Source organism: Xenopus tropicalis, chromosome 6 (assembly GCF_000004195.4).
Source record: "Xenopus tropicalis strain Nigerian chromosome 6, UCB_Xtro_10.0, whole genome shotgun sequence".
In the NCBI taxonomy this organism is placed as follows: Eukaryota; Metazoa; Chordata; class Amphibia; order Anura; family Pipidae; genus Xenopus; species Xenopus tropicalis.
Genome location: NC_030682.2, coordinates 42217292 through 42228328, shown reverse-complemented (window position 1 = coordinate 42228328; position 11037 = coordinate 42217292). Strand labels below are relative to the sequence as shown.

Genomic DNA, 11037 nt, shown 5'->3' with positions numbered 1-11037 from the left:
TAGGATAGCATTAACAGATTACTCTCGGTTCCACTTTATTAGTTATAAGAAGCCACGGTATTAATATAATTACAGACTAAACAACTGGAGTCATTCAGCATATGCCAAGGAGTTAATAAAATCCCTTGCGTGGGCTCGGCTACAACCGATGTCTCTTTTAGGTGAGCAAGTTTAATCCACGTTTGATGTGGTTCTGCAGGGCCACTGATCGAACCGTTGGCAGAGCCGGAGTCCGGGAGAGCTTTGCTAGTGATGGTGCCAAGCTTGTGCTCATATTAATACATCCTGATACTTCTGTCTCCAGGTTGTATGCATTAGAGGCAAGGTAATTAAATCGCACCTACAATATTAATGCACATCATAAACCATTCTAATTAATGCTGACAACTGAAAAGTCTGCCCCTTCTGATTAAGCCAGTCTGTTGTGTCATACAGGCCCTATCTCTCTTTCCCTTCAGCATTTCCCTCCAACAGTCTCTTTCCCTTCCCTCTCTAATTCCCCATGTTCCCTCTCTGCTACACACACTTTCTCCTCAGTCTCAGAGAAATCGCACTCTGTCCCTCTCTCACACAGGTATACACTCATACAGAGCATCTATTGTAACGTAATTATTCTTAATTAAATGATTATACATTATATATATAGGGGGGGAATAGATTACTAGTTTACTGTCTGCTCTCTATTCGAAATTAGCATTCATATTAGTACTAATATGTGGGCAAAAAAAAAAAAAAAAAACGATTGATTTATGACATGTTAAAAGCGTCAACAATTATATAGGCAAAATACTGAGGCTTCGTCTGTATTTTATTTATGTTATTTCGCAATAATAGCACTTAAGCGAATTGTATTAGTTTTTCTTAAAACCGCTTGAGTATAGCGGGGCTTTTCCCAAGTGATCATGTGTCTGCCTCCTACTAAGCGCAGAGAATAGCGCCAATTTGGATCCGTGTACAAGTGCATAAATCTGTCGCTACTCCTCTTATATGATGTTTTTAGTACAACTCCTGCACTCAGCGATGTTTGCCACAAGCCTGCAGTCACTTATGCCACATGTGGGGTTAGATCGCAGGCCCAGTTCGGCCGAAATGCATCCTACTTATCCGTTTGCTATGCTCTGGCATTTTTTTGTGTTAAAAGTTACTATTCAAATTTATCTAGGTGATTTAATGCAATTGTGAATTCTCATTCGTGAAACTAAATATCGTGCAAGCAGGTAAAAGTAAACAGATGCATACAACAGAACAAAAAAGTTGTTTGATCTATGGGGTTCAGAAACATACATCGAATATTGGTATTAAGTGATTCATTCTAAAGTTTTGTGTTCTAAAAATAAGAAATTGAAGATAAGATCTTTATAGTAAAAAAAATGCAGTGTAAATACTTGAATAAATATTTTATTGCAATTTGATATTTAATTCTTTTAAATACAATATTCATAGCAAAAATACATAAGGCATTAGCAGAATTTATACCAAATATAAGAGAACCGCAATATGTGCGCCTGAAGGCGAATTTCATACAAAGAAACCCCTAAATAGAATAGGAGTGTCTGAGGGAATATTCACCACTTGGTTTCATTATGTAGCAGCTTTGGAAACTGCTTTTTGTTTGTGGTCAGAGACTCTTACTAACCTGGCACTTATTCACATGTTTAGTTGTATAACAATGTAGCCACTGCAGTAATACATACAGATGTATAAATATATGTGTGTTTTATTTTGCGGGAAAGAATCCTTACTTTATGGTGTGAAATATAATTCTGTATTGAGCCTGCTCTCTGTTGTTGTAGTAACCTTGTGTAGGCAGAAACACACCCACTTGGGGTAGAAATATGGGGAATAATAAAAATGTAAAAAAAATGGATGGAGTCTGCAAACCATAACAACACGTTTGTGCTTCCAGTGCCCCCTTTTGGATTGGTTTTGGAATGCTGCAGATTAAAGTCTGATCTCTGTGTATTGAAATATGCTTTATAGATGACAGAGAGGTGATAGAGATACATAAATAGGTAGGCAGATTGTATATAATCATTTAAATACTCTGTGGTCAAGTTCATGAACATTACATTGAATTCACCATAACTCTCACAATGTATATGGGATACACCATTAGTAAGCATTTGTGTGTGGGGGGAGCATATATATATTATAAATTGTCAGACAGTGTAAGTGTGTATGTGTGTGAGAGAGAAACAAGCACACAAACACACACACACACATCCATTATGTGCTGTAATCCCATCAATATAATATCATATGAGGGCTGTAAATAGCTGGAAGGTTTATAAGAATATGTGGAAGTTGTTGCTCCCAATCATATATTTTAGTGTGAGAGTGGCAAGCAAACACACCAATTACTGATTCTATAGGTGCTGTAAAAGGGAACGGTATTGTATTTCAGTGGCTCTGAATGCAGACTGCTGTGCATGCCAGACGGTCTAGACTGCGCGTTTCCACAGCCCTGCAATTGCCTGCAATAATCCCAATGACTTGCACCTGTAAGTAGCCATTAGGAAGGACAGGCCAGAAGCAAGTAAACATGTAGGGTACATTGCTATGTGTCTGAGGAGGATTTCCTGTTTGTTTTTTGTTTTGTTTTTTTGCTAAAGACATAAAATGCTATGTATGTAACGCATCACATGTATCATTGCTGTATGTGAGTTGGTTTGTCCAGATATGTAGGTGTTATGTATTATGTGTATGTTTTAGTGTATGGTGGGGTTATTTATTTCCCTGTGTGTTGTATCTTTACCTGTGTGTAAAAGTATGTGTGTGGGCATGTTCTCACTTGTGTATATCTATGTATGGGAAGGAGTGCTAATTTGTAGCAAATGCCTATGCACCTAGTACTGTCTTGTGTGGGTCTGGTATATATGTGTTTATTTGGGGGTAGAAAAGTGCATTGGTAGAAGTGTTGGTACTTACCTGTGTGCAAATGCTTGCTATGTATATATGGCTTTGAGAGACAAAATATATAAAAATGTTTTAATATGGATTGAAATATGTTTACTATTCTGTGTATGCATGGTGTTGTTATATGTGCATATGTCTGTACAACTTTACTTGTATATGTGTGTGTGTGTTTTGTTTAGGCTCATGATAGTGTGCAGTCTCTTGTATGTATATGCACTATATGTGCGCTTCTCTGTACTTATATGAGTAAGCATGATTCTCACATTGGTATATGTGTACTTTTATATGTTTGGGATTTTATTGTCTTCGCATGTACCTATGTCTATCATTTCTGTGTGTTCCTGATTGTATGAGTTTTGTGCGTGTGCAAGTTAGTACATGGGTGTATTTTTTTATTCATGTTGCAATATTTGTGTTCTTCTTTGCAGAAGCCATTCGTGTGTATATTTGCGTGTTTGTACCTATATGTGTCTTTGCTTATATGACTGTATATGTGTATGTATCTGTGTTTAACGCATAACTGTGTTTATACTGACTACATTACTGTAAGCTTAAGTAAATTTATTTACTATGACTTTTTGTGGCTATATGTGCTATGCTATTTAAAAATATATATTGTGCTAATTACTGTATTTTGTATGAATTTGTGTGTGACTATGTGAGTGGCATGGTTTCATTTGTTCATAGGTGAATATGTATACATTTGTCATGTATTTGTTATTATAAGAGAGAACTTGCGTGTAGGTGTGTATGTGCCCATATGTATTTGTGTGTATGACTGTATAGAAATCTGCTTGCAAGAGCGCTTTAGTGTATATTTGTGTGTGAGTACATTCGTGTTTGCTTACGTATTTGAATTGGCATGGATTTTTTTTTGATAAAAGGATTTTTTAGGTAATAATATTAATATTCGCTAATAAGAGCCTAATAAAAAAAAAACTATCCAATTAAATTTATTCAAACCAATAAAGGTGTTAGTAACCGAGAGTGTGTGAGTTTCTGTAATAACCGTGTAAACATTGTGGTATAGTACTAATAATCCAATGTGACTATACTCCTGCAACACACGCAGACAGGCGCATACATATATAAAAACAAGATATACTCTAAGGGAAAGTGTGTGTTTGTGTGCTGTGCTACAACAGTAAAACACACAGTTCTGCTGGAAGGGCCTTGGCTTCTGGTTTTGCCATCTGCGTTTTCGATTACCCAGCTCGGCGTTTTCCTTCTCTTCATTTAGAACAATTATTTTCACAGCTATAATAGAAATTATTTAAAATTCCAGTCTTAATTAAATAACAATGTAAACACCGAAATGAACCTACAGTTCTGTTAGGAGGGGACGGGAGTGGGGGCTGTGGCTCTTTATGTTCTCAAAGCCGAAATCTTTTAATTTACTGTAAACTCAGCCTCCAGGATGGAGCTTGGAATCGGTTTCATTAACTATTGATGCAGTGTTAATAATCTAACAAATTATTTCGTGTCGTGTTCATGTGTCAACTATGGTCAATGTATTTACATCAAATGATCCGAAAAAAAAGCTGAAGAATATAGATAAATAGTTTGCTCTCACTAATATGGAATCTTGAGGATTTACCGAGCAAGTACAAACATTTACAAATGAAATAGTTAAACAAAGGAAGAATAAGGCGGATTGCAGAGAAATCAGAGAACGGCACATGTAACTCATCCAATTCCGTGAGGCTCCGGGTTGCTATGTAGGATGTGGTTACCGACATGGCCTGGAAATAAAAAGAGAAGAAAGAAGAAATCCAGGGCTGCTGGGTGCAGTGGGTGCAGTGCTAGAGGCAGCGCTAACTCGCATGGGGGAGGGAGCTGGGAGCCAGGCCGCTGGGCTATAAAATCCTTTGTATGGCTATTATTGGAAGGTCTCTTTGCTAAGTTCAAATACAAAACCCTCCGCAGCCCCATCTCTGGGTGTGAGAGCGGCTTTACCCGGCGGATCGCGGGCCCCAGTGGCACAGAACCAGCCATTCAATCCTGCTGCGATTTCTGCTCAGATAAGATCCAAGGTTTGGTTGTTTTAGGAAATTACATCAATTCCCCACAAAATCCTCTTCCTATTTTGTTATCCACAATGTCAAAGGTCAGTCCATGTGCCTGGCAGCAGCATCCTCTCCCTCGGGGAATGGAGCAGGGGCCCCAATGCAAAGGGCCCAGATTAACCCCCAGTTAGAATTTAGGTGCCATAATCGGTCAGACAGAAACTGAAGGTGGCTGCAGAGTAGCCAGAACCCGCAGGTCAGTAGCCCCCTTGCTCCTCTGGTGCTCCGGCCCCAATCCCTCAATAGCCCCAATACAAGTGCAAGAATTTGTTTTCCTTACCAGAGGCGGGGCGAGTCCGGCCAATACTGGCGCCTTTGTGTCCCAGGCAAGGAACTAGCATCATTTGTCCATTATCAGTATCATCTATCTATCTATCTATCTATCTATCTATCTATCTATCTATCTATCTATCTATCTATCATCTATCTATCTATCTATCATCTATCTATCTATCTATCTATCATCTATCTATCTATATCTATATATCATCTATCTATCTATCTATCTATCATCTATCTATCATCTATCTATCTATCTATCTATCTATCTATCTATCTATATCATCTATCTATCTATCTATCTATCTATCTATCTATCTATCTATCTATCTATCTATCTATCTATCTATGTATCTATCTATCTATCTATCTATCTATCTATCTATCTATCTATCTATCTAGCTTTCTATCTATCGTTATCATCCATCGCTTTTTATTCTCCTACTCCTATACGTTTGACCCATTTTTCTGCAACTTTGCATTACTATATGTCTGGTGCCTTCGGTCCATCCATCTACTTATGTCTGTCTATCTAGTTATCTATCTTAATATGGCCCTCTCCTCTAATTTCTACCCTCATGCCTGTCCATATTTACCACCGAAACTATCTATCTATCTATCTATCTATCTAGCATCTATCTAGCATCTATCTATCTATCTATCTATATCATCTATCTATCATCATCTATCTATTTGTCCATCTTTATCCACCTACTCATGTAAGAGTGACCCATTTCTCTGCAAGTTTTTACTAGATGAGTTTTCTCTCTCTCTCTCTCTCTCTCTCTCTCTCTCTCTCACACACACACACACACACACACACACATAATAGACACTTTCTGCCAATACTTGTATTTTGGAGAGATTGTACTAAAAAATAAAAAAGCAAGGTTTCGGCTGCAATATGTAGGGACGCACCACACAGAGTGGTTTGTTACACAAGGCAATGTTAAGTGCACACACCCTTTTCTTTTACAGCAGAGTATTATGCACACAATTACATAAAAATACTTAGAGCATCCATCAGTGGATTGGTATGCGTTGAAAATTGTTGATTTTCCTTTGGATAAATATCACCCATTTTATTAGTACCTTAGATCAGATGCAATCTTTTAATGTTGGTACTGGACTTATTTTGTGACGAAATTTGAAAAATACAGCAGTAAAACCAAATGCTTCCATTGAATACATTTGAGTGCATATCAGACGGTTTGTTTCCCAGACATTAGGTTATATAGTAACTGGTTTTTAGGGACTGGACTTTAACATGAAATTATTTTGCATATTTAAACAAGATGATCTGTTGGCCAGTTCGGATGATTAGAAGCAGTGGCAGTGAGAGGACGCTGCTATTGGGCAGTGTAGATAGGAAATGTGTGTGAGAGCTGCACTCAGGGAAGGGAGGGGGTGCTTCCCTTAATGGCGCACAACCCCCATAGTATCAGATCCCTCAGCACCACAGTGAGAGCAGAATGCCATAAAACAACCAGCCCTTACTGGCTGATCATTTGTTGTAAAGGCAAATCGTCCAGATTAATCCTTCCTAGACTAACTCACCGTTTTCAGTTTGACACAGTCATTGTCACTGTTACTTTTACTCCAAGAAGGTTGTTTAATAAGACAATAGTTGTGCAAGTCCCAAGAAATCGTGTATAACTGTCATTTGCGCTTTTACGCAACGAGTGTGCACTGCGCCCCTGACGCACATTGAGTCCAGACAGCTGGTATTTCTGCTCTGGGCACTGGCTTTCTGGCTCTGGGGGATGTGCATGATTTTATTGGCAAAGGAGATGCACTGTGTGACACAAGAGACCCTCCCCTGGCCATATGGGAATATGTAAGCGCGGGGTAAATGCTGCTTCAGACACAGTGGCACAGTCAATGGCCTTGGTTTTGTTACAGGACCAGGTATTACAGTGACAAGGGGCAAATATATATATAAATAAGGATGCCATGCCAATAGAAAATCCAGCTGTGGCACTGGTGATGCTCCGCTGTGCGAACCGTGGTGCCCTGGGCATAAGGGATCCCTGCAGTGAGCGCTGGAGACGGATTTCCCCGGGCACAGAATATAACATCTGTGGGCACAGTGGGCACAGGGGGTCCCTGCTGTAGGGGCAAAGGAGCCGGCTATAGGCTGCTTTCCGTTCCACGCCGAGAGAGCCCAGGGGAAGGCAGGAGTTACACTGCAGATTACATGCTCCTATGAAACTAGCAAGTGACGATCTGTTTCTTCCCTTGAGATGGCTACAAAGAAAAGGGCCCATACTTGTAGCTTGTCAATTTCCCCGTGTGATCACATGACCAGCACCTCCCTGCTAAGGATGGGGATAGATTTCCACGTCAGCTTACGTCTTCCAATTTCTACTTCACGGATCTGCTTCAAAGAGGCAGCTGCATTAGGGAATGATGTTAAGCTCAGCTAATGCGGACAGCCCGAGGTAGCCTAATGATGGATTTTGATGAGCGTGTTCCTTGCTCCTCTAACATGTATTTGCCAAGTTGCACTTACTACGTCTCGGGTCCTGATTTCTCCAGCCTTCCTTCATTCCTGCCCCAAACCCCATCTTCTCGTCCCATGACATATTCCTATTCTTCCAACCTCCCCCAGGTCCAACCAGTGCGAGAAGTTACCTTCAGGGAATATGCCATTGACACGTCCAGTAAGTGGCACCACAGGAACAATCTGCCCCACTGCTACTCAGCAGAGGAGATCATGCACAGGGACTGCCTGCCTGCGTCCAACACTGCTAGCGTGGGGGAAATGTTCGCCAAAAACCCCACTAATGTCTACCACCCCAATGCCAACGTTTCGTCCAATTTCTATAGCACAGTGGGCAGGAATGGGGTGCTGCCACAAGCCTTTGATCAGTTCTTTGAGACAGCCTATGGCACCACGGAAAGCCAGCCCTCGGATTATTCTGTGGATAAGAGCTGCGACAAAGTGGCGGCCGCAGCAGCGACAACTTCAAGTTCGGAGGCGTGCAGAGAGCCGGAGGAGAAAGAGAGGAGAGCAGAGAGCAGCGGCAGGAGCAGCAGCAGCAGTTCCCAGTCATCTTCCGGCAACAATGAGGACAAAGCCAACAGCAGCAGTACGTATGAGCGCAGCCCCTGCCTATGAAAGGCTCTGCGATCTAGCGCGCCGCTGTTAAATTTTTATATGCTGTTTTATAAGCATATAAGGTTTATGGAGGCCCTTTAGATTTCCCCCAACAAAACTTTCTTCTAAAAGCCCAGATCACGTGTTTAGCACTGAAATTGGCCGTGAAATACCAGCGACCAATGGAGGCTTTAAAACAATCCTTCCCCCTTTCCCTTTTAAAACTCAGGGGTCGGTTTGTAGAGAATCTAGTAACGAAGAATTTGTGCCAATAAAATGACAGACAAAGAAGCCCTGCATGCTTTGATATAACAGGGATCTGGCATGCCCTCCCATCAGGACTTTCTGGGGACATTTTTTAGCTTTAGAATCCTTACTGTTGGCTTAATGGGGGACACGTTTTACAGCAGGGTAAGGGAAGAAAATATTGGAGTAAGTTGGTTGGCGAATATCTTCTCTTGTTTACACCCCAACAGCATATGGCGCCATGGGAGTGCAATTTAGTTAAAGTGACAAGTTCTCTAAAGAGCTTAATGAGTTTGTAAACACGCTGTTGTGAGTACATGAAACTGGTTCCCATACACTGGGGCTGGTGTTACTGAGCTAGAGGGGAGCAGGGCAATTACTGCTTGTAGTATCTGGCCAGCAGAGATTTCATTCACGTCTATGTGAATCAATATAGGATGTCCTACTATTAGTTCCCAAGCGCAGAAAGGTGCCACATTTGCTTCTTCATGCAACAGTTTCTGCCAAGGTTTAATTGCCTGCTACAGTGCAAACTTCATGATACCCAATATAGTCAGAATGTTTGCAAATCCCAGTTGCTTTAACCCTTTCTTCCCCAGTGTAAGCCCTTTTTTTTAATGTGTCGATGTTTACATTGCATGTTCTAGACTCCGCAATTCTAAAAGCAATTATACTTTGGTTTGTCCCACAGGTGGGCAGCGTACGCGCAAAAAAAGGTGCCCTTATACCAAATACCAGATCAGAGAATTGGAAAGGGAATTCTTCTTTAGCGTCTATATTAACAAAGAAAAGCGCCTGCAGCTCTCACGGATGCTCAACCTGACTGACCGACAAGTCAAGATCTGGTTCCAGAACAGAAGGATGAAAGAGAAGAAAATTAACAGAGACCGCCTGCAGTACTATTCCGCTAACCCACTGCTATGAGACTAGCTGGGGGTTCAGGATTCATTCCCAGTCACCTTGACAAGGTCAAGCCCACAGTTTCATAGATAGAGATATGGACCAGACAGGGCTTTGGAATACATGTTTCTATGGACTGACCCAAGCCTGGGACATCCCTTGCCGTGGTTTTTGTTTTATCCCAGTAAACTGAGCACAGTGATGATGGAACAAGGAAGGCCCTCAATTTTAGTCTACTATTCTCCTGGTTATGGCTGAACAAATACATGGTCTATGGTACACTATTTGGTACACACAGCGGACATTGGTTGGTTTGTCATTCGGGATCAATACAAACAATTCCTATACAATAAGCTCACATTCACTATTTCAGGCTACCATCCATCAAATACAATATTTGGTAGAGCCAAATCCTTTCCCCGATGGGATTTAAGGGGACAACTTACCACAGGGGAAGAATTTCCTGGTTAATTTTATGCCGAATCTCCCCAATCTGTTACTCGAATTCATGTTTTTATTGCAAAGAAGCAACATATCAACATGAAATATGAAGTCAGCACTTTCTTTGCTAATATCAATCCGCCTGGGAGTCACATGTGGAAATGGAGAGTTTAGATAGAGACAAGCAAGCATTGCAATCTGTTTGACTCTACAAGGCAATCAATCAGCATACAGAGAAAGTAATAATTGCATAAAAAGTAACAAATATATATGTTATCTTTTTCATACCAAATGGCAACAAATGGGGGCTGCAGTCTGCAGTTGCGTGCACAGGTTATAATCTATGTTTAAATGAAATCTCTTTGCAATATAGTTGTCCTTATGAGAACCAAAGTTATTAAATACAAATATAAAAAAAAAATATTTGAAATTATTATATTAGTTTAAGGGATACAAAATCCTATTTGTAATATCTGCGTTTGAATGTATGTATGTTTCATATGAAGTTTTACTAAAGATGTAAATAAATAACATTTGCTATTTGGGTTAAATAACCTTTTACACATCTGGTGAGACAACATTTTTTTTTACTAGTGCAGCATTGACTTATTTTCACCTAGATTTCACTTTGTACCGACATTTTTGAACCCCGCTAGACTTTTGGGAGGGTGAAACTTTTGGTATATTTCATGGAGGAGTAAACACAGAATGTCACTATTTCCATACAGAATGTCTGTTCTCTGTGTATATAAAGCACGTTTTATGCAGATAAGCTGGGTTGCATGTATTCAGCAGCGCACAAACTAATAAACAAGTGGGTACACATGACATTGTTATCATTCATTGCTGCTTTGTATGTTGGTTCCAATATTCCCCATCCTATTCAGTGCTACTCCTGCTTAGCACAACTGGTTAATTTGGCTCTGCTGATCCTGCACTTTCTAATGAAAAAGATTACACTGACTCGGGAATATTGATTATTGATTGGGAACTCTGTCCTAATGTATTTTCTTCCCGCATACAAAGATTTGTCCTTGGATATGAGATTTTTTAGGTGGATGGTGTAACATTAATGTCACTTTATTTTAT

The 11037-nt window shown here is 40.2% G+C and overlaps 1 protein-coding gene across 1 annotated transcript; it reads left to right on the top strand.

The window, feature by feature from the left end:
- The first annotated feature begins 5942 nt into the window (after positions 1-5942).
- Positions 5943-10776, top strand: LOC101733863 (homeobox A11). The gene is made up of 2 exons (XM_004915395.4): positions 5943-8353; positions 9299-10776. The coding sequence occupies exons 1-2, from the start codon at positions 7687-7689 to the stop codon at positions 9529-9531; spliced, it is 900 nt and encodes a 299-aa protein (XP_004915452.1). The 5' UTR covers positions 5943-7686; the 3' UTR covers positions 9532-10776.
- Positions 10777-11037: the final 261 nt, after the last annotated feature.

Bases quoted from the DNA above. Each gene is read 5' to 3' on its own strand.
- LOC101733863 (XM_004915395.4), top strand. From the start codon at position 7,687: ATGCGGACAGCCCGAGGTAGCCTAATGATGGATTTTGATGAGCGTGTT. The intron at 8,354-9,298 runs GTACGTATGAGC...TTTGTCCCACAG, and splicing joins GGACAAAGCCAACAGCAGCA to GTGGGCAGCGTACGCGCAAA.